Raw genomic sequence first — 22,247 nt, forward strand, 5'->3', positions numbered from 1 at the left:
TGATAGGCAGTGGACAGCCCGTTCCTCTTGTATGGCTACAGGTAAGCATAGGAATAGCCCCAATGATGACTACAGTAATGCTCAGTCTACAGGAAAGCAGTCAGGTAGATAATGATATTGCTAAAATGTAAGCGTATCTACCATCGAGCCAGGCCGTGTTCGTTTCAGCCCAGGTATTACCAAAAGCAGGAGAACGGCGGGCTATTCTCCGTCCGGGAACATCCACTTGCCCAGTGGCCCCATCATATATGATAGTAAAACAGAAATCAGGTCGCGTCACAAAGGGAATCTCCGATCTAAAAGAAAAGGAATCTCTAGTGAAAGGGACCGAAAAAAAAAGTGGAGAAAAATTACAAAACAAAGAAGAAAACCGGACAAAACCAAAGGGTAGGTCTGTCAACGCCATGCGCCAGAAGGGATCTTTTTTCGACAAGAGGTTATGAGAAATGGTAGTAGATGATGGTTGTACTCGAAATCAAATCGAAATCGAATCGAAATCGGCGGAGAGAAGAAAGAGAACATCGAAAAAGGATGGAAAAAGAGATCGCTGAGTCGTCAATCATGCGCCGGAAAACAAACGCCCTGCCCTTTTCATGCACCCTAAGTGCATGCCGCCGCCGCCGCTCAAACGAAGCAGAAGTCGGTCATGCCCTCCGGGCCGAAGTCGTTGTACTCCGATCGGGACATGAAGGACTTGGTCTGGCCTTGGTCGATCCCGAAGAAGACCTTAGCACAGACCTGTGCACCCAGGAAGGCTGCTTCCTCGGAGCCGTGTCCGCCCCGAGAGGTACTGCCGGGGCCGGAGCTGGCACCGGGAGTGTTGCTGTTCGGGCGACCTTTGAAGTCCGAGTTGTACTCGGGAAACTTCGTCGCCTTGATAACGGTGGGCCCCTGGAAGTGACCAGCTCGGTGCTGCGAGCCCTGGTCCATGCCAGGGGTACCGGGAACAGTGGGCATCCCGGGGTTGTTGTGCGTGGCGGCGACCAGAAGGGGATTCACGCCATGGGCAGCAGGATGGTGCTGCGGGCCGGGTTGGCCTTGGCCCATCTGGGCGGGCGTGTTGGTTCCGCCGGTGGGGATAGGTGTGGAGAAGGTGGATGGAATCTCCGAGGTGAAAATGGAGGCAGAGGGAGAGTTCATGAACTTCTGCGTGATCACTCCGAGAAGAGCCTGATTGAAACCTGGGGGGGGGGTGGTTAGCTAGGGTCAATAAAGAAGAATTCGAACTGGGGAAACTTACCACGGACTCGACTGCCGGCTCCCACGATCATGAGGTTGCTCCAAAGCTCGTTACGCTTGTCGTTGGGGCAGGAGTTGATCGCGTACTGAACCTGGGAGGCAATATCATCCAGAATTCCATTGCTCAGGAGAGGGCCGGCATTCTGACGCGGCGTTGCTGCGAGGAAACGCTCCACGCCAACAGTGATCTCCCGGACGTTGCGCTTGTAGCGCTTGGAGCCACCAGCTTGGGCATCGTTCTCCATCTCGACGAACTCTTCGAACTGGAACGAAGCCCGCTCTTTCTGAGCGTTGGGCTGCTTGGGATCGACCTTCTTGCCGGTCGATTTGTCCTTCTCCATGTTCGCGAGGTACTCGGACGTGTCACCGCTGACGATAGCCGCGACATCCAGAACGCCCTCGTCTCCTCCATTGCCCTCGGAGGTACCCTCGGTGGAGGCAAAGTTAGGGCCAGCTGGCTCACCAGGACGGGTGTTGCTCTGGTGAGCGGTGGCCGCAGCGCCGGGAAGGGGAGTTCCAGGTGGGAGGATCTCAGCAATATCACTCCGCTTGAGCTGCTCGCACATCTCGCGGGTGAACCCCTTCGGTCCGAGAAGCTCGAGAAGGCGATCAGTCATGGCATCACCGCCACATCCGGAGAGCGCGATACCTCGACCGATCTTTTGGGGAACGGAGCCGACGATCGCGGTGACATCGGTCTTGGTCTTGCCAACGTCGATGACAAGCCCATTGAGAACCCCGAAGCCCCAAGAGGTAGCAAAGGCGGCATCCACATATGCAAACCCCGGGATGCTGAAGTTCTCGAAGACGAAGCGGGTGATCTCCTCCCGGTCAGTCTGGGTCCAGCCGGGCTCGGCCACCATGAGAATGGGGGTGTGGAGAGGAGGGCTGAGCAGGTTGTAAACGTGCTGGAGGAGGGCGAAGAACGCGTTTCGGTTCACGATGCGGCCGTCTCGAATGGGATAGACGGCGCCCTCGTCGGACATCACGTCTTCCTCGTAAAGGACCTCTTGGGCAGGCTCAGTCTCGGCCTTTTCAGCGCCCTCGGCGGTTCCCTCGCGAGGAGCCGAAGCTCCTGCATCCTTCATTACGACATCCTCCTTGAGGGGCTGTCCAGATGCGCCGGGAATGGTGGTAGGAGTGGTGTTAGAGGTAGAACTCTTGGTGATCTTCCGAATCCGATGAGGTTCGTACTCGCCAGCTTTCTCAGCTGGGAACATGCGCGTCGCGATGCGAACCTTTGCGGGGCTGTATGGCTCCGGCAGGCCGAGTTGCGCGAGGGTCAATTCAGAACCGGGCGCGATGAGCTTGAAACAGTCAGTGAGGAATTCCATAGCAGGTAGTTAAAAAACACTCACCGCGATGTGTTCATCTTTGAACGGCGCCATTGGATGGGCTTCGCGACCAGGAAAAGACGGATCGTCTGGTGTTAGAGGAAGGTTTCTGCGTGGGTGAAGTCGCAGGCCTCTAGGGATTCTACGAGAAAGACGCTGAACGGGGGTTTCAGATTCAACGCGCGACTCGCTGGGTCGAGCTTGGGACCGAGTGTGGTATCGAGCATTGCGAAGCTCGTTTGAGTACGGTTAAGTGGCATTTTGGGTAGGCGGTGGGTCTGGGCGGTGAGATGGGTTGGAGGTGCGTGTAAATTGTGGGGGTGCGTGTCAAGGGTGAGTTGTGGGCGTGACCATGGGCATATGTGGGTCTGCTGCGTTTGCTTCCACGCGCCAATGGGTTCACTTCCTGATTCGTCCAGTACACAGCTCAGTAGTAGTCTATGCCCTAAACCCTGGACTAGGAAATTTGCTGGCAGATTCAAATTCAAATTTTCCTAATTCAAGCTCCTGCAAATGTATTTCTATTCTTGATTCTCGATAAAGTTTTCTGCGGATACGTTCTTTGTCATAGTATCTACAATAGCACTATTCCTCTCCTAGGATGGAGCTCGAATAGTAGTATAATGGCATCATGATATTTCATTGCTACTATTTCTAGATGATCGAGGACCTTCGGAAGCTGTTTGGAATCACGTTAGATCTACTCTTTATCCTATTCATGCAATCCCTATTTATTGAAAGTATCCCAATTCCTCGTGCCCATCAAACTGGATCAATGTTCAGCATGCAATCTAAACAGAGAATAGTGATCGAGGCTGGTGTTACAATCAGATCCAGTTTCGGCTTGCATAAATGCTCTAAATACTCTTAGCAAAGCTGCTAGATCATTTGCGCAAATTAAGAGGTATCCGAAATTGTGCCAGGTAGCGAGAAGTCGATAATACTCGAGTGCTCAGTGTTCAAAAACAATTTAGCAGTAGGAGTATGGCTCAGTATCCTGATGATTAAATACCGGGCTAATCAAGCTTCACATTCCTAATTCATCTCAACTGGCATGCATCTTATATCTGTGTATCCCGTCATTGCAAAATCTCCGGTGTGGTACTCGTCGGTGTAGCAGTTGTGGATATTGATGCTTTCCGGAATGGTAACGACGGCTGCCACGGCTCGTGAACAACCCCTGACACGGCGCCATCGGCAATTAGGACGTCAAGAATTCGTCAGTGTCATCCTTTAGCCACTTCCCGGCCTGAATAACAGATCCATCTGTGTCGAAGCATACCGCATTCCGAGCAAGCTATGCCGGTGTATCGGACGAGATAGATGGCGATGGCCCGACCTTGATAGTCGTTACCACTATGCCGGTGCTGGAGTGTAGAAATTCGGGTGCATGAAGTGGTGGCAAGAAGGGTGGGAAAGAGGAGTGACAAAGCACAGATATCTACCTAGGTAGACAAAGGGCATAGCTTATCCGCCTGAGGCATGCCGCCTTCAACATAGGCCTTCCTTAGACATAATAGTAGCTAGTGAATAGCACTACCTCTGCCTCCGGCTACCTTTTCTTTTCTATTGATCTACGATGACGGCTCAATGCAACCATGGAAGATGAGAATCACCATATGAGGGATATGGGGGTGCCAACTTCAACAACAACGACTTTTTACAATGAACGCCCTGGGGGTAGACTCAATCAATATTTGGCATACAATCCAACCCTTGGAAATAAGGAAAATTGTACTGTTCAACCCCTTAAAATAATTACACTGACCCAGTAGGAGCTCTATCATCTACTCCAATTGTGCTGTAGTCTTTCTTGCACTAGCACGACTCATTTCGGTCTCTGTATCGCCCAATACTAATACCAACTCATGCTGACCTGGTCTGGATAGAGTGATCTCAATAGTCCCATCGGTAATCTTGAAGTAGAGTGCCACGGAAAATGGCATTTAGAAATATCCCCGACCTCGGGAGTCGATATGGTTTGCACCCTCGTCCCATCCGCAGTACAATGAAGTTTCGTAAAAAGAAATCGAGAATCGAGAATCAAGAATCAAAAGTGAAAAGTGAAAAGTGTATAAATCGGCATCCGCATCAAGACGTAGATATAATAAATTGACCGCCCATAAACAAACCCAAGACTCCCATCAACCAACCCAACCGAATATAAACCAACGTAAATCCATCAAACAAAACGCCCATCCGTTTTCTCTATGACCAGCATAAATTCATCCATGGCGTGTGTTCCACCTACTCCGGTCCCTGATTATACTTCTCCGTCGCAGACCGGAACAACTCCTGCTGCTGTCGGAGCAACTCCTCCTCAGAAAGTCCACTCTGCTCCATCTTGCTCTGTTTCTTCTCGCGGGACTGCAGGGCACAAAATAGTCAGCATTTCCATTCAGTGCTCCGATCTGATCTCATCCCCGTTGTCCCGACATACCTTCAACTGCTCCTTATGATCTTCCGCAACGGCGAGAATGTCCGGGACGTAATCGGCAAACCCGAGTTCTTTCAGGGCCTTCTCGACGTGTTCGCAGGCGATGGTCTTCTTCGCCTCCTTCTCGCTTATCTCGTTTGCTTCGGAGGAAATCAGCGTGATGAATTCAACACAGCACTCCATCAGCAGGTCGCGCGCGTCCTTGGAGAAGGTTTGGCCCGATGAGGGGGGCAGGATCTCGGTGATGATTTTCTGGACCGTCGCTGTGATCAGGGGTTAGCTAGGAGTTCCGCTGTTGAATACGCTGACTCGAGTAACTCGGTACGAACCTTTGGGAAGCGACAAGTCATCGTTGGCTGAAGTGAAGAAGTTAGTAAACGCGACAAAAACACCACGACAGAACAATATGCGAGCTGCGGGAGGAAAGCATAGGATTATGGTCCGGACTAACAGTTAAATTCTCGATCCGACATGGCGACGATGCCCAGAACCAAAAAATGCGAGACCTTCAAGAACAGAGCCGAACCTGGTGGGGAGTGGAGAGGGCTGACTATTTCGCTGGGCCATCACTTCCACGGCAGAAAAACTGGTTACTCACCGCTTTGCGGATTACTTCAAGGATTTTTTTTCCTGCTCAACTTCTTCTCTTCTACACAACTCAATCTCATTCAACTCTTCCTCGAGTGAATTGAATCCTCTTAATGTTGAGCGATTGATTCCCTCGAGGATACTTCATTAATGGTAAGCTTCCTTTGCTCTCTCTCCCCTCTCCTTTCTCCCCTGACTGCATTGCATTCCGTGCAATCGCATCTACATGATGAACTTTTGTTGTCGCCCCTATCATACAAAACCGTGGTGATTTACCTGTCCTAGCCAAACGGACTAGCTGAAAAGAAAATTCAAATCTCAATTGATTTTCACTCAAGTGTGGAGTTTCTCTCGCTAACTTGTACAAAAGATTTAGGGCTATCACAGCATCGCATCGCATCGCCAGTACCATCCAGCCACTCAGTTGGACAATCGACATCTTTAATACATCTGATTTTTCTTTTGTTTTGTTTCTGCTTCTATAGGTATGCGAGACCCAATACAATTACACTCTTCTCCTACCCTCTTTGTATGATGAACCTCCTACATTCCATGCTAAGTATGAAGGTGTTTCACCACCTGATGCTTATAAAATGTAAATGCTTTTCATCTTTCGGCTGATTACAACCCACGCCATTACACATTGTTCACACTCATTGCTTTGGCCGCATCATACTAATTGATGTACAGAACCTAGTCTTAGTCCGGACCTTCAGAGTGTATCCATCGGGTCACTCGATATAGCATAATACCTTCATAATCAATGCAAATGCAATTAAATCAAAGTCTACCTTCCCAGAGTCCATCCAATCTGTCTACTTGAAGTTCATATATCATTCCTGAAATGCACCCAACTCCTGATCATTCCACCTGCAAAGAAAAGTCAGCACAAGCTCCACATCCACTTTCAAGCTCTTCAAGCCCAAGCTCAACCCTCGGAAGCTCAAGCTCAGCTCCACCACCCAAAGAAAGAACCACTCACGAAAGAAACTTCCCACTCAAACCAACCGGCGCATCAAGCACAAGTTTCCCCATAACATGCCCAGGCTGTTCAACCCTCAACAACTTGCCATCCTTATGCACCCCCGTAAACTTAGCATGCATCTCCGCGTCCAAACTAGTAGCATGATCCTCCCGGAGCTCGCGCTGCATATTTGTATCGACCATTCCGGGCCGAATGGAGACGGAGACGACGTCGGGTTCTTCGGCCGCGAGGCTGATGGCGAGATGGTTCATTGCGGCCTTTGTCGCGCCGTAGAGGGCCCAGCCTCGGTATCCGGTTACGGAGGCGCCGGAGGAGGTGAAGATTATTTTGCCGTTGGTGGTGCGGAGGTGTGGGAGGGCTGCTTTTGTCTGTCGGGTTGGTAGAGGTTAGCTTTCAAGTTGTTCTTTCCTGGTTTTTATGGGCTGGTGGTCATGGTGAGGGCCCGGTGATAGCCTGAGTTTGACCCCAGTCAAGTTCAGATGAGATATTGTATATATCATGTTGGAATGCGCCTTGACTAGTGGGGGTCGGGCATGGGCGCGGACTCGAATGAAACGTACAAAAGCAACCAAACTGATAAAGTTCACATCAAAGCCAGCCTTCCACTCATCCGTATTAGCGACATCTATTTTACCAACCTGGCCAAGAACACCATGGTTCAGAGACCATTCCGTCCAGACGGCCGAAAAGTAGACACGGCGACGTCGACGGCCTTTTGCGCGAGGCTAAAGTCCGCCAGGTCGCCGTTGACGACTTCAACTTGCTTTGGGTATTTTTCTTTGAGAGCTTGGAGCGGGGCGAGGGTTCGGGCGACGACTACGACGTTGTGTTGTTGCGGGGTTGTGAGGAGGTATTCGGTGATGCAGAGGCCGATGCCTGTGGCATTGCGATTGCGATTGCGATTAGCTGGGAGTGAAACCGGGGATGGTGGGCTGGGAGAGGGGGTGGTATACCTCGGGAGGCACCGGTGACGATAATTGTCTTCGACATTGGGTCTTTTGGCGAGTGAAGGTTGCGGAGGGGAAGTTGTCGAGGCAAGCTCCAAGAGGAGGCCGAGGAAGTGCGGGGCTTAATAATCTCCGCGGCGGTACTTGGTCTGCCTCGAGGTGTGCGGGCTTGACTGCGCGGATTGATAGCAGTACAGAGGATGCACTGGCAGGAATTAGATACATGCGTAATGTTTTAATTAATGTCAATTCAAAAAGGTTTCTTAATGTTTTTCTAGCTGTACCTATTGATTCCGTAGTATTCCGTAATAGTACCACATATATTACTCCCAGCTGCGATTCATATCTCCCTTCCCTAGAGTAAATCGAGCATTTCGTGATATATCAATAATCGTATCGATTGAATTTTATCTCAACCTGATTGTCCTCTTCTTTTCTTCCACTATAAAAGCCACGGCTATGGCGATGGCTATGCAATGTAGCAATATACTAGTACTCTACTTTATACTCCTCGGGGAAGGGAGAACAATTTCTCCCCGGACGCTGAGTCATCCGTGGAGCTGTCCAGAAACTTCAGGCATTCGCGATATCAAAGCACCTCCCATCTCATCGCCATCGCCACCTCCACCTGCGCTCAACCCAACCCCCTCCGAGTCCCTGCGCTATCCTCTGATCTCCAGCTCTCACCTCTCCTCTCCACTTCCACCTCCACCATCAACCGCCGCCATGGCCAACTACCTCGCCTCCATCTTCGGAACCGAGCAAGACAAGGTCAACTGCTCTTTCTACTACAAAATCGGCGCCTGCCGTCACGGCGACCGCTGCTCCCGCAAACATGTCAAGCCCTCATACTCGCAAACCGTCCTCATGCCCAACATGTACCAGAACCCCGCCTACGACCCCAAGAGCAAGATGAACCCATCCCAGCTGCAGAACCACTTCGACGCCTTCTACGAGGATGTCTGGTGCGAGATGTGCAAATACGGCGAACTGGAGGAACTAGTGATCTGTGATAATAACAACGACCGTAAGTCTTTCTTCTGCCCCCGTCCCTCCCCCCAAATCAAACCTACACCTGCCTCGGCCTCGGCCTCCTCCTCTGCAAGATCCCAGCTAATCAATTCCAATTCCAATACCTCAGACCTAATCGGCAACGTCTACGCCCGCTTCAAATACGAAGAAGACGCCCAAGTAGCCTGCGACACGCTGAATTCCCGTTGGTACGCCGCGCGACCGATCTACTGCGAATTATCGCCCGTGACGGACTTCCGCGAAGCCTGTTGTCGACTGAATAGTGGCGAGGGCTGCGTGCGCGGCGGGTTCTGCAATTTCATTCATCGCAAGGATCCCGGCCCTGAACTCGATCGCGAATTACGGAATAGTACGAAGAAGTGGCTCCGCGAGCGTGGTCGTGATGCGAGAAGTGTGTCCAGGAGTCCTAGCCCTGAACCTACCCGGCGGCGATTCTGAGTTGCGAAATGAAGCGGAGCAGTGCAGGGCAGTGCAGTGCAGATAGGCTGGTGCAGAGTAGTGCGGTGATCTGGTAGTGCTGTTTCTGTTGCTGCATGGTTGGAGTTGTGTTTTCGTTTTGAATCTTGGACAAAATTCCGCATGGGTCGTTTTTTTCTTCTTTCTTTTTGGCGTTGTGGTGATCTTGATAATTGGATATCCGAGTTTCCCTTATAACTTTTACTAGTACCTCTCCAAGGTCTAAGGCTGGCTTCGGCATTTTGCTGCTTTGTATTCTATATGATATGATATCAACTGCATTTCAAGTTTCTTCGGGAATATAAGATCTTTCAATCAATTGATAAGTACTAGAGTTCTATTAGTAGTACTAGTTGATACCACCTGGGTAGCAGCTTTGCCGAATTTCTGGTCCAAGTTGTTGAACGTCGAGAACTTGAACTCGCCAAGGTGAACTTACTTCATGTGGACCTCGGGATACAATATTCCCTTCTGTTTCTAATACTAGTAGGTGAGTAAGACAACCTCGAAACTCGGGGAGTTTGAATCTATAGTAGGCCCGAGATGTGACTTGCGCGAGGTTATTCCAGGTTCAAGTTTACCTAGGTTGATTCGGAGAATTGGTGCGCTGTAGGCCTGAAGTATGGAGCACCTAGGCACTATATATCCTACGCAACCCACCAGTTGAAGTATACCGTGACGCGAACTTGAACTTGAACTCCCTCTAGGGCTTGAAAGCGCCCTGTAAGCCAAACACTGGCATTTAAAAACCTTGAAATAAACCAAACTATCTCTAGAGATACTCCTATTTGAAAAATATCCCACCCAATTCTCTCTATTTCTAATAAATAAAGGATTGAGTCTGCAACTCGAAGGCTTGGCACGCGACGCGCCGCGCGTGCCACTTTCAACACCCACTTTAGCTTCAACACCACTTCACTTGACCACTTTCTTTCCCACCAGCTCCGAGTCCACCTTCACGATGGACACTGATGGCTACAATGACGCGAATCGCGCCTTTCTACAGGCCTTCATGGGCCGCTCCTCCATGACCCTCGAAGACGCCCAACCAATCCTCGCAGCCATCCTCTCCACCCATGGTATACACACCCCACCTGCAATAATTGAAGCTTGGAGATGACCTACGGACAGCAATACTAACCACAAAATCCCACCTCTAGAGCGCCGAACCGTCGACCCCGAAGACATAACCCAAGAACACTTCACATCCTACATCTCCGCCGCCAACACCGCCATATCTCCCTTCGACCTCGAAATAAGAAGCACCCTCCGTCAAACCCAACCAGATCCCTCCACCACCAATGGCAATACTACAGAAACTACCCCAGACCGAGTCTACGCCCTAGTAAACACAACCAGCGACCCAATAACCCAACTATCAACAACCTACACAGCCGACGAAATCGCCTTCGTAAAACGCATCCTAGACTTCATGTTCGACACAAACAACACACGCCTTTGCGAAGGAATGGCCATATCCTCGATCCAAGCAATCCAACAAGCGAAAGTCTCCGCCCTGGACAGACGCCACTCGGAGAACCCAGCAACACAAGCAACCCAAGGCGGCGCAGCGCAAAGTCTCAGCATGACGCAAGCAGAAAGCATGATGCGCAATCTCGTGGACGAGGGTTGGCTAGAGAAGAGCCAGGCAGGAATTTTCAGTCTAACGCCGCGCGCGCTGATGGAGCTGAGAAGCTGGTTGATTTCGACGTATAATGATGATGATGGGAACTCGCGGCGCGCGGGGAGGATTAAGTTTTGCGCCGCTTGTAAGGATATTGTTACGGTGGTGAGTTTCAAACTTCGTTTCGCGCGCGGTTGGGGTTGAGTCGAGCTGACGTTTATAGGGTCAACGGTGTGGCGAACGGGATTGTAAGGGCAGACTGCATGATCACTGTGTTCGCAATTTCTTTCGCGTGCAGCAGGCAGAGAAATGCCCTGTTTGCAAGCAGGATTGGCCGGGCGATAAATTTGTTGGGGAGAGGGCTATTGCGGCGTCGAATCGGCGGCAGAGTCGAAATGTGAATTCGCATTCGAATGCGAGTGCGAGTGCGGATGTGTCGCGGGAGAGTGCGTCGCAGTCGAGTCCTGTACTCGGAGGCGTGGATGGGGCTGATGATGACGATAATGATGAGGAAGAAGAGGAGGATGGATCGGACGAGGAGTGATTTTGATCAGTGCCTAGGATTTATTCGTTTTGCCTTGCCCTGCCTCGTGCTTGGGCGGGCTGTGCGGATGGGTACTTCCATTGCGCATGACGCAATTTCGCATTCGAAATTCTGGCCGAGGTGATGGAATTGGACTTTGAAGTTTTCAAGAGGTCCCAATATACTCGACAGTCGCAGTCTTGCCGATGTCATCAACGGACTTGATGGCACCCGGCGCCCCATGCCAGCGGGCTTTCGCCCCTCTTCTGTGCTCAGCATGGAATGTCGAGGAATATCATGCCTATTGGAATAGGACTACGCGAAGCTATTAGCAAGGACGGAGTGGATATCAAGCTCGACACAAGAGACCAGACAATATAGATGCTGGCCATGTCGTGCAAACCACGAACTACTCACACCCCATAACAGAGCCGGACAAAGATCTACAGAGGGAAAGTTGAGATGATAGAGCCATCTTCCAATAAAATGAAGTGATTTCCATAGCCATATTCTCCCGGTAGACCCATTGAGGGAATGACTCCATCTTCATCTCCATCTTGTAGGAAAATAAGCGGCTATGGTCCCCACTCTCATCGGATATCGCCTACTGGGCCCGCTTCCCCAGATTCAACTCCGCGTTCAACATCATCTCGACCGCGAACCCCAACCCCAACCCCAACTCATTTACGACCTTGAAACTGAGCTAGGGGACAATCGCCATGCCAAAATCAAGTAGAGGCCGCCCAGGTATGTCGTGATATGCTCTGTAGAAGAGGTCCATTCTGACCTCACCACACCAGGTTGTTTAATATGCAAAGCTCGGAAGGTATTTGAGTGCAGTTCTCCAGCTAGCTATGACAACAAGGAAACCTTCCTAATTAAATCATTGACAGGTAAAATGCGACAACCCAATCGAAAATTGCACACCATGCAGTAAAATGCGCCTATCTTGTCCAGGATCCAGAGCCAGCACCAGCCCGAACACCAACCCCTCAACCGAGCACGAGCTGTCAGAAATAGTAAACGAAGCTTTCAAAAAGGCCGGCCGGAAACGCCGACACGTCGGGGCTTGTCAAGCGTGTCAGGTTTCTAAGAGCCGTTGTTCGCGGGACAGGCCGTGTCTAAGGTGTGAGGATAAAGGGCTTAGTTGTGTTTATTTGGTAGGGAGACTTGGAGCGGAGAATACAATGAGTAGTAGCATCCAGAGGAGAATAGGTCGGGGTGAACGCAGAAATGAACGTGAGAGTCAAGAGGAAGGGGAATATGAAGAGCAAGACCAGGAAGAGGAACAGGAGCAAGGACGAGGAAAAATCCCCACACAGGGACTTGAAACACTTCCACAACGTATAGAACATGATACCCGCGTGAGAGCCCTCTGCGAGATATTCTTCGTCCATGTCCATCCGCTACGATGTTTGAGTTTTATCCACAAGCCCTCTTTCATGCAGTCTTTGGATCTGGGACGGGTTTTGGTCGATTTCGGAGAGGCGCTTGTTTTCATTGTTTGTGCTTTTGGGGAAAGGTCAGTTGTTGAAGTGCTAGATGAGGATACGGATTATACTGACTCATTTTGTGTTTGTTCAGATTCTCGGCGATATTTTCGACAGGGCCACGACTTCAGCCTTCCACTCCCTGGACGAATTGGGCAGAGAGGGCGCAGGAACTTGCATTGTCGAACCTAGGGAAACCGAGTGTTTCTAATTTGATGGTTGGTATACTTCTTCTTGAGATTCTATGAGAGCAATACTAACACTAAATTGTGCCGTACCGACAGGCCTTGGTTCTCCTATGCGAATGGCACATCCGCTTTGGCCAAGAAAGTGCAGCATTCATGATGTCCGGAATCGCATCACGGCTTGCGCAGTTACTACGTCTTGACGCTGAACCAGCAAAGGAAAGTCTAGACGGTATACCGAGTTCGCTCATCGCGGCTGAGAAAGAATCAAGACGGAGACTGGTCTGGTCGTGCTATGTCTTAGACGTGACGATTAGTTCCGGGGTAGACTTGATTTCGAATTGGCCATCTGTACCGAGGACTCGGCTTCCCTGTTCAGCTAGAGAGTTCATACTGCAGCTTCAATGCGAGACGGGAACGCTTTGCGCGGAGGCTGGGGCTGTGGATGGCGATAAGAAGTATAACATTTGTCTGGAAGCGTACTTTGTGCGAATCATTTACCTACGCAAGCAGGTACTGCGGTAAGTTAACTACCAGTAGCTACTGGATCAGCTGGCTGTACCAGCCCACTCCTCTCCTGGAACGAAAAAGCTTCAGATTTATCAGAAAGGGGAGTAGGATGAGAAGCATTCTGCAAAAGCTGACATTCTCGAAACATTCAGTCTGATTCGACAAGACAATCCAACCACTCTATCCGAATTCAATCAGCTGGTTTTATCCCTTGAAGAATGCGGCTCAGGTTTCCCAAGACACCTCCAACTAAACGAGACGAACGCCTACATACATGAAGAGAATCACCAGCTGGCAGCTTTCTACGCCCTCCACCTCTTATATAACCAGTGCTTTTGCGATCTTTACCGCGTTACACTCCCCGGCTACCGATTTCCGTTATCCGATGCCATTGCACGAGAAGAACCCGAGAGAGTGGGTAGTCTCCGTGATCAGTGCGTTGAGCGAGCGCAAGTGCTTACAGATATAATCCGTGGTGCACTAAGTCGGGGGTCAAAGGGGTTTACGGATTCGATTTGCTCGATCTGTGCATACGAGTCTACTAAGATTCAAATCATCTACGCGCGGACATGTACGGGAGAAGGAAGTGCAGGCCTGAACTTAAAGAGAAATATTCAGACGAATCTGCAAGCGCTGAATATCATGTTTGAGTGGGATAAGAAGAGGGATGCTTTGGTGAGTGCCAAAATTCGAGCTACTACAGCCCCTGAGTCGGTGCAAAGGCAGCTTTGAGTTTTTCATATGCTAATTTAATTAAAGTTATCGTCATTGTCGAAGTTACTTCAAGAATTTGGATTCTCGGATTTGGCGACAAATTGGCTGGATCGAAATGGTACTAGGTGAGAGACTGCCCAACATCAAGTCTGGGTGACATTCAATCTTAACTATTTCCTAGCTTCCCTAGTAATAAAGAAGATGGGACACCTGAATCATATCATCTTCATCCGCTGTCTTTGTATCGAATGGCGTGGAAGGAAATCTCATGGCCTCGAAAACCGGACACGAATGTTAGGGTGCAAGTGCCCCAGTTCAACTCAACAAAGAGTATGAACATCGACTCAGAAGTGCGAAATGATATTGCTGGAGGGGATAATTTTGCGGACATGACCGATCCTGCAGCTGGAAGCTCCTTCAACCTTGACGAGCTACCAACCGCTGAGACAATGATGGATATCGATTCATACCTGCAGATTGCGGATGACTTCTCGAACTATTTGACTTGGGATCCTTGGGACTTTGGATATGCCTAACCTTGGAAATATTGCTGTCATTGTGACAGAGGCCTGCTATTAAGGTAATACGTGCATTCGATGTATTAGTTTACTATATAAAGAGTTATCTTCCACTACAATTAGCCGGTGCTTTATGGCCGGTCTGGGAAGTGGCATCTTCCCGAACAAGCCCTGAATAACCATGGGATCATCCTGCTCCACTTTCGCCTTGGAGTTGGTCCTCCATGACCAACATCACCCCTTTTCTCATTTCTAGTTCCATCTGGCTGGTGACGAAATCAATGGCCAAAGCAGGCGGGAGTCGCCAGACCGCGAGTCCACTGTAAGCTCCCGATCTCAACGACGAGCGCACAGAAGGCGATGGCGACACTCACACCACCGTATAAATATGCATGGCGCCTGCGAAGATTCGAGAGTTCCAATACCCATGTACTGACCGTCGTGAGACACCCGCAGAATCCGTCCATGACACCCTGTAGCACCTGACAGCCAACGATGCTGCCTCCGCCAAGACTAGATGCACCGATCGAAGCATGTTGGATTGAATACGCCATTCCCAGAACCATTGTACCACAGACATTGACGGTAAACGTTCCGAGGGGAAAAGATCGTATACGGCCGTTCAGTTTGAGGGAAATGAAAAATCGGACCAGACAGCCGACCGGAGCGAACACCAAAGAAAAGATAACTGGTCTTCTCCACAATTCCGGGCTCCATAGAGTATCCTCTTGCAGACGTCCCGGCAGTAGAATTACTAGGCAAATAACCGCGACCCATGAGAGGCACGCGAGGACGACCGCCGTGGGGTCTATGATTTTGCGCAGCCAGTGTTGGGGAAGACTCGGCGTCCAAGGAGATACGCAGATTGCGAGGTGGGCACCGAGAAAAAGGCCAGCCAGCGATAGACCGATCTCTGTAAACAGCACAGCAACCAAGGCCATGAAACTGAACCCTCCATTTGGAGCTCTGGCCGTCGCTGGGGCCGGAGCAAATAAGGATATATCCGCGTATGGACCAATCGGTACAGGAAGCTTGTTGGCCAGTGCCAGATACAAATCTCGAAGAAAGGTGGAAAAGGACGTCAGGCTCCCGCAAAGCCCCGTCGTCAGTCCAATGTAGAGTGGGATTGTTTTCTTGTGCGCCTTCAAATGTGCCGTCCTTCGGGCATCGTCTTGTCTCACCTCCGCCGGAATTTTGGCGTCCACGTCTTCGGACCGGAAGAATTCTTGATCCTCGCTTAGAAAGCCCATAATGAAACTGCCTCCAACGTTGGCCCAGAGAACGCTGGTGTTCACCGGTGACCCGGGGTAGAATGTCAAAGATTCAATAGTGATGCGGAGGAGCGTGCCAACAATTGAAAAAAAGATGAGGTAGCCTACGATACACGTAGTCCGTACTATCTTGGATAGCCGATCACCGATCGAATTGTCAGTCCTGGTTCCCAAAATGGCACCGGACGCGTAAAAGTCAGCATTATCGGCCTGGGCAGGCTCGGGTTTCACTGCTGTAGGTGCATTCGGTAGGTGCATTTGGCGCAGGTGCCGAGTAGAGCTGGGATTGTCGACCATGACTGTTCGAAGCTGGGATATGCCCGGGTGGAAAAGAAGAATACATCTCGCTGTAAGTGTATTTCTATATATTAGTACTTTACCGGCTCGGGCGGTCCGGTCGAAGTGACATTGATGGGATAATGAATATCCACTGATGACTGCTCACTGATTGATTGAATGAAGTCGTCGCTTTCATCTCACCCCGGCTCGATTGAAATTCATAGTCCAGTGAAATAATGATGACTCGGAAGGATGAATGATCAGAATGATAGATGGATGACTATCGGAGGAATGACCTGAGGTTATCACAAAACGGTTGGCACGGCAGGCCTTAGCAGCCACTAGAGCCTGATCCTTCAGGCCTGTAATCACGTACTTACTCTGCTTTGTTTAATTCCGATTTCATGAATCCATGAGCTGCTTTCTGCAGCGGCGTATAGATTCTGGAATTTATGTCATATTATCTTTTAACCTACACTCAGCTGTATATCCTGTACACCCTGAACTAACCCTAATAGGCCAATGAATGCTTGTACGGGTTGCAGAAAAGAAAAGAAAGGCCAATTTCAATGTCATGATGACAGAATCCGGCTGATTTACTCCGTACCGCTCTATCCGTTCCGGGTGATCCGTTGGAGAGAGGATGCTCCAGCCTCGGAGTATTAACTGATGATTGACCCACCCGCCCTCCGGAGTTCAAGACGCCCCTCAAGATGAAGCGCCAACGTGTCGGAGTTGCCTGTGACAAATGCCGGGAGTTGAAAGCTAAGGTGTGATTTTTTGCCCCCATTTCCTCCCTATCTTTCGCGCGACAGCCTGACCAGTCTTGTGGAATTGGGCATAGTGTGATGGGCGACAGCCCGTTTGTTCCAGATGCGAGGGCTACAGCTTCAACTGCACCTGGTCCACAAGGAAGCCTCGAGCATTACGGACTAGTGCAGCAAGCACATCCGATGAGCTCACTGATGGCCGGCAGTGCCGGTCCCCGCTCTCCCCTTTGCCTTTGCAAGATAATGTGCCGGCGTACTCAAGAGCGATCATGTCATACGAAACACTGATCGAAGAAATCCGGACCAGGTTGGATAGCTCCCACCAGGCCGCACTGGATTTAAGCCTCCAAGATATCCGGAGGCTTGTGCCCAAGAGCCCGGCAGAGAATAAGCAGGTGCCTGATGGTGCAAATGCTATCACACGCGTGGGACTTGCAACGGCTTCCTCGCCGACATATGTAGGCAAGGCAAGCGACATTCATTTTATTCAAAGCATACGTCAATGTGTTCATGGGCCCGGGGCCGAAGAAGAGGTGTCTGCTCAGAACTATAGCCAGACTTACGTCTCGGAGAGCTTGAGCGTTTTGACACATCCGTTGTTATTCCCGTCGCAGACGGAGGCGGATCAGTACCTTGATGTGTATTTATCGACGATACATATTGCCTATCCGTTTATATCTAAGCCAATTCTGATGGACGCATTTAAGCGGTTTCAGAATGGAGAAGTACATGAGCCAGAATTTCGCCCGTGGCTCGCAATCTTTAGTAAGGCCCCCAGGTCTTCAGTTTCATCCCCCCGCGGAGCCTTCTTCTCATGTGTTTCTTTTCTCTTGGCTTCTTGTCGGAGAGTGACTTGTACTAGTAACTTTCTAATTGACTCCTTTTCTAGATTTCATATTCGCCATCGGATCGTATTATATGTCTTTTCCACATGGGAAGCATGCCTGCGTGCAACATCACCAGCGATACTATGAACAAGGTCTCTACTATTCCCGAGAGCTGAGCGCGGAATGTTCCTTGCTCAGTGTCTGGGTATTGCTAGTGCAGTGCTTTTTTCTGCTGGCTGTTTGCCATACTGACCGGTAAGAACGATCGGCCATCCATTTTCTCTTTTAGTAGATATTTGGGAGTGCTGAGCGCAAATCTAGTTGCTGGAATACGTTGGGTTTTGCGATTCGAATGGGACAAAGCATCGGTCTCCATGTGGAATCCCCTTCTACCGTCAGCTCTCGTCAGTCGTGGATGACGGATCGCGACCACAAGCGCCGAACATGGTATTCCATGTACGTCTTGGATCGACTGCTAGCTCTTCAATTAGGCAGACCGATGGCAATCCATGAAGCCGAATTTCAGGTGGAACTGCCCTCCGTGAACGACCAGTCGCCATTCATCTCCTCTTCGCATGAAGATTCCGGTTCAGGTAGCGCCGCTGAGCATGGATGCACCATGGCATATTTCCTCCAAGTGATTCAGTTCTCGCACATCGTCGGATTAGTCATCCATAATATATATCGACCAACTCAGGTTGACTTGTCTCCAGACCAAATGCTGCAGAGTGCTTCCACTCTTGATCAAAGCTTATTGGATTGGAAGATGAAGCTGCCACGGCATCTTCGATTTGACTTGGGACACACTTTTGAAAAATCACTATCATACAAGCGCCAGGTAAGTGTCTTTCCTTTTGCTCATGATTTGTCCACTTGTTTTTCAATGCCATCAGGAATGCTGAGTGTAGCTAGCGTAACATGCTTGCAGTAAAACACCATCATCTGCGTGCACTCATACACCGGCCTTTCCTCTGCCTCCCATTGCTTCGGATGAACAACCAGCCCTTCATGAATCTGCTTCTGCGTAATAAAGAACGAATTGCCGAGGCAGAGTGGAACTGCGTGCATGAAGCCCAGCAGACTGCGCATCTGCTGCACCACGTCGTGGACGAGGAAAGCTTGGTCCATGATTTCCCTTGGTGGCAGATGATATCTTGCCTGATCTGCGCGAGCTCCATATTATTTGTCGCAGAAAGTTATTGTCACCACAGCAACGGTACGAATGGGAGATCCTCATCGCAAAACCTGAGAGAAGATGCAGAGACCTGTTTGAAGGTATTTGAAGCTCTCAGCGTCAACTCGGCTGCGGCGCAGAAGGCCGCGGACATCTTAGTGGGGCTTTCGCGGATACGTCGATCTACGGAGGAAGGTGGGTTCTATCAACTCTGTTGCGAGGCCGATTTGGAATGAGACTTTCACTGACTATGATCAATATCCAGCGGAATCTGATAATACTGCCTCCGTTTTTCCATCTACCAATTATGCTTCCACCGAATCTGCACAACAGGATTCTCTTCCCCATGATCCAGATCACCCTCCCTATCCCCCTCGCCACAGTCACCTATCGACATATCGGCCTTGTGTGACTGGCCAAGTGAGATATCCAATGCTATGGAATGGTCGGTCAGGTTTTTTGATTATCCTCACTTTCAACCATCCTGAGCCTTCTGTTTCGGGCTCACACTAGTCAGGGTTTTTGGTTGTTTCCAGCCCTGACTTGTACTATCTTTCTCAGTGTAATGCATGCTGGGGCTTTTTAGCGACCGGCAGTCGGAATCTTTGTTTTTTCTCTTCGTGGGTCAATATTCGGGTGCCAAATTTAACACGCGAGTCCGAGAATCTTTGACTCGGAACAGATTGAATGGATTTCCACGTTCATCAAAAAGCTGTATATGGCGTAGTAAATGATTTTTTCCAGTTCGAAGCCGCCATATACAGCATGTTTTCCCCCTTTTAAGACGGCTAGAAAAAAACCAATGACATAGGTCCTGTACCATCAGGCTCTCCACGCCGTAGCGAGGCCCAGGAGTGCCATACACTGGAAGGTGATCGGAATCAAAAAGCAACCCAGAAGGCCGTACTAGAACTTACCTGGGTAAGCAGAAGATGGATTCTGAATCCGGGCTAATTAGGTTACTCCTTTCGCTGGTCATGATAAAGCAAAGCAAAGAATATTGTAATAGGGGTATCATTTTATCAGATGACGTACTATGAGCAGGCCTTTAGGGCTCCACTGCGTAAGCATTGGTAGTGTATAAGCCCCGGCACGCGCGGGCCGACTATGAAGTCAAGAGCGATGACAACCTGCCGTAACTCCCGATGTCACTGATCTTCAGGACGCTTATCTGAACAAGTCAATACTATATGTCAATTGAGGAAGAATCAAGTAACCGGGTATCTGAACTAGCTTCGTCTGTTTCCTCTCAGTCTGAATTCTTACAGCAATCTGTCTGAAGGGTGTCAGGAAAAGGCATGTAAATAAATCTAGTCATAACTATCATACAATCATTCGAGGACCTGTACCGAATCAACAATTCTACGCTTTTTATTGCTGTCTGAGAATCACCGGGGAGGCTTCTGTTTAGCCATTCCTTCTGTTCCTATACCAAGCCTTCAAGATTCTGAACATGCCTCGCATGGCGTCGCTCCCAAGTCGTTCGCCCATTCTCTCGTAATGTGGTCGATCACTCGGGGCAGTGCTGCTTCCCCGCGGCCGACGAAGATGATAAAACTTCTCGTTGCAGAGCGGACATCTTGTGTCACTGCCACAAATCCAATCATCTATACAAGGTTGGTGAAAAAGATGTTCACATGGCAGTTGTCGCAAGAGAAAGCCCGGTTGCATTTCCTCTAAGCATATGATACAAACATCTGGCACTGAGTACCGGCCTTCTTATATGCAAATCAATATCAATGATTCATAGAGAGGCATACCTCTCTCGGCTGCTCACATACCAGGAAGTGATGTTGGGTTATCTTCAACGAGAGGCATCTGCGCCAAGTCCACCTCATATTTGGCGGAGTAGGCAGTTTGCATGGTGGGTTAGGAGTGCTTCAGAATGCTTCAAGAGTTCGATATGCCTGGCAAGTGACAATAATGAATTTTTTGTGGATCAATAGTATGGACTATGGGGCAGTCATACCACTAGATATATTGAATGCCCAGATGGTGTAAAAATTCAAGTTCCACATACTAGTAGGTCATTACTCAGCCACTTGGGCATTTGATTCTCACTTAATGAGGACCTTCTGAGTCCGCAGGGGTAAAAGCCAACTCACAACCTTTGAAAGAGGGCAGGTCTATTAAGCACTGGCAAGCGATACGAGAAGGGCGCAATATAATTTACATGACACATCATCGGAGGAACTGATAATTTGACAGGCTGCCGGTTTTTTTCGTTTCTCTTGTAAATTTGAGTTCATCGAACAGGGGTGTTGTTTATTTTGCAGATAACCGCACCCCCTTTTTTCACTGACGAACCGGGTAGGACGGGAATCGCGGAAGAGATAATTAATTATAAAGAACCTTAACCAAGGGAAGAGCCATGACTTGGCTTTCTTTGGATTACAAAAAAGAATTCATCTATGATGACTGGCTTCTACATAAATATGCCATCCCCCATGGAACGGGGAGGGTTGACGGCAGAGGAGCTCGTGTACGCTCATATGCCATGTTATTTTGGAAATCAAGATTGCACAACTAGTAAGTATTCTAGGATTGTATTAGGAATCCCACTAACACCTCTCGTTTGCTTGTGCGAGGTAGTCCCAAGATTTCTTCCAGATAGCTGTACTTTATGCTGGAACACTCTTGGAATCGAATCCTCTTGCCGCCAGCTTCCATGTGGTCATACTTTCCACCTAGCTTGTATTGACCATTGGATTCGATCCCAAGATGCCAGTTGCCCTTACTGTCATCGCACATTCTACTGCTTCAGGCGGCCACTTTCAGAAACAGATAAATCCCTCAATCATGGGCCCTCCGTGCTGACGGTTTTGAGAAAAATGAGATTATGGATCGCCAAGAAACTAATTGTAGACTAATGAAATTTGGTGGACTATGGCCTATACTAGTACCTTATCAAGTAATCATTGGTTGAGTCAGTTCAAGTAGCTGAGCCCGTTATTGATTAAATGTCACAACAACAGGCACATTATACGTGGGTAGTCATCTGCCCAACTGATCTCACACGGTTGAATAACTCCTGGGGCAATAAAATCGCATTAAGTTTTGGAATATGTAGCCATAAGGACATATGTGCTGTTCCTGGCCACTGAAGCTCCACGACTTTGGCTGTGGCTCATCTCGTCTTTGACATGCATCCGGCACAATTCACTATAAATAAAGCAGTGATATCAACCCACGAGCCTTGAGTCGGCAAAATCTAAATTATCATCTTGTACTAAGAGAAAAGACATTATAAGGCTCTAGTTTTCTATCCCTACTATACCCCAAAAGAATAACAGATAATATTCTTGAAAGTTACTTTGGCAATTAGTTCTACGATATGGCGAGGG

At 49.4% G+C, this 22,247-nt stretch overlaps 9 protein-coding genes across 9 annotated transcripts; 4 read left to right on the forward strand and 5 right to left on the reverse strand.

The window, feature by feature from the left end:
• Nucleotides 1-624: 624 nt before the first annotated feature.
• On the reverse strand, nucleotides 625-2,627 carry N7533_000274 (uncharacterized protein; the record flags this gene model as incomplete). The annotated part of the gene is made up of 3 exons (XM_057096924.1): nucleotides 625-1,181; nucleotides 1,241-2,546; nucleotides 2,598-2,627. 3 exons carry the CDS (start codon nucleotides 2,625-2,627, stop codon nucleotides 625-627), a joined length of 1,893 nt encoding a protein of 630 aa, XP_056965417.1.
• A 2,193-nt stretch (nucleotides 2,628-4,820) lies between these two features.
• Nucleotides 4,821-5,483, reverse strand: nctB (negative cofactor 2 transcription regulator complex subunit NCB2; the record flags this gene model as incomplete). The annotated part of the gene is made up of 4 exons (XM_057096925.1): nucleotides 4,821-4,940; nucleotides 5,014-5,273; nucleotides 5,340-5,423; nucleotides 5,462-5,483. The coding sequence occupies 4 exons, from the start codon at nucleotides 5,481-5,483 to the stop codon at nucleotides 4,821-4,823; spliced, it is 486 nt and encodes a 161-aa protein (XP_056965418.1).
• Nucleotides 5,484-6,431: 948 nt separating this feature from the next.
• On the reverse strand, nucleotides 6,432-7,573 carry N7533_000276 (uncharacterized protein; the record flags this gene model as incomplete). Its single annotated transcript, XM_057096926.1, has 5 exons — nucleotides 6,432-6,468; nucleotides 6,581-6,951; nucleotides 7,144-7,221; nucleotides 7,281-7,459; nucleotides 7,537-7,573. The coding sequence occupies 5 exons, from the start codon at nucleotides 7,571-7,573 to the stop codon at nucleotides 6,432-6,434; spliced, it is 702 nt and encodes a 233-aa protein (XP_056965419.1).
• A 683-nt stretch (nucleotides 7,574-8,256) lies between these two features.
• N7533_000277 (zinc finger CCCH domain-containing protein) lies at nucleotides 8,257-9,000 on the forward strand (the record flags this gene model as incomplete). Its single annotated transcript, XM_057096927.1, has 1 exon — nucleotides 8,257-9,000. The coding sequence occupies one exon, from the start codon at nucleotides 8,257-8,259 to the stop codon at nucleotides 8,998-9,000; it is 744 nt and encodes a 247-aa protein (XP_056965420.1).
• Nucleotides 9,001-9,979: 979 nt separating this feature from the next.
• N7533_000278 (non-structural maintenance of chromosomes element 1 family protein) lies at nucleotides 9,980-11,186 on the forward strand (the record flags this gene model as incomplete). The annotated part of the gene is made up of 3 exons (XM_057096928.1): nucleotides 9,980-10,097; nucleotides 10,179-10,807; nucleotides 10,866-11,186. 3 exons carry the CDS (start codon nucleotides 9,980-9,982, stop codon nucleotides 11,184-11,186), a joined length of 1,068 nt encoding a protein of 355 aa, XP_056965421.1.
• A 145-nt stretch (nucleotides 11,187-11,331) lies between these two features.
• On the reverse strand, nucleotides 11,332-11,721 carry N7533_000279 (uncharacterized protein; the record flags this gene model as incomplete). Its single annotated transcript, XM_057096929.1, has 2 exons — nucleotides 11,332-11,431; nucleotides 11,585-11,721. The coding sequence occupies 2 exons, from the start codon at nucleotides 11,719-11,721 to the stop codon at nucleotides 11,332-11,334; spliced, it is 237 nt and encodes a 78-aa protein (XP_056965422.1).
• Nucleotides 11,722-12,418: 697 nt separating this feature from the next.
• Nucleotides 12,419-14,600, forward strand: N7533_000280 (fungal specific transcription factor domain-containing protein; the record flags this gene model as incomplete). Its single annotated transcript, XM_057096930.1, has 5 exons — nucleotides 12,419-12,739; nucleotides 12,940-13,361; nucleotides 13,503-14,025; nucleotides 14,110-14,189; nucleotides 14,246-14,600. Coding segments are annotated over 5 exons (1,701 nt in total), but the record flags the coding sequence as incomplete, so codon positions are not given.
• A 260-nt stretch (nucleotides 14,601-14,860) lies between these two features.
• N7533_000281 (FluC/FEX family fluoride channel) lies at nucleotides 14,861-16,111 on the reverse strand (the record flags this gene model as incomplete). The annotated part of the gene is made up of 1 exon (XM_057096931.1): nucleotides 14,861-16,111. The coding sequence occupies one exon, from the start codon at nucleotides 16,109-16,111 to the stop codon at nucleotides 14,861-14,863; it is 1,251 nt and encodes a 416-aa protein (XP_056965424.1).
• A 1,060-nt stretch (nucleotides 16,112-17,171) lies between these two features.
• N7533_000282 (fungal specific transcription factor domain-containing protein) lies at nucleotides 17,172-19,139 on the forward strand (the record flags this gene model as incomplete). The annotated part of the gene is made up of 4 exons (XM_057096932.1): nucleotides 17,172-17,667; nucleotides 17,792-17,934; nucleotides 18,022-18,567; nucleotides 18,732-19,139. The coding sequence occupies 4 exons, from the start codon at nucleotides 17,172-17,174 to the stop codon at nucleotides 19,137-19,139; spliced, it is 1,593 nt and encodes a 530-aa protein (XP_056965425.1).
• Between the last annotated feature and the right edge of the window lie 3,108 nt (nucleotides 19,140-22,247).

Source organism: Penicillium manginii, assembly GCF_028828005.1.
Source record: "Penicillium manginii strain IBT 31320 chromosome Unknown utg000001l:1.0-3466041.0:1.0-3467806.0, whole genome shotgun sequence".
NCBI lineage: Eukaryota > Fungi > Ascomycota > Eurotiomycetes > Eurotiales > Aspergillaceae > Penicillium > Penicillium manginii.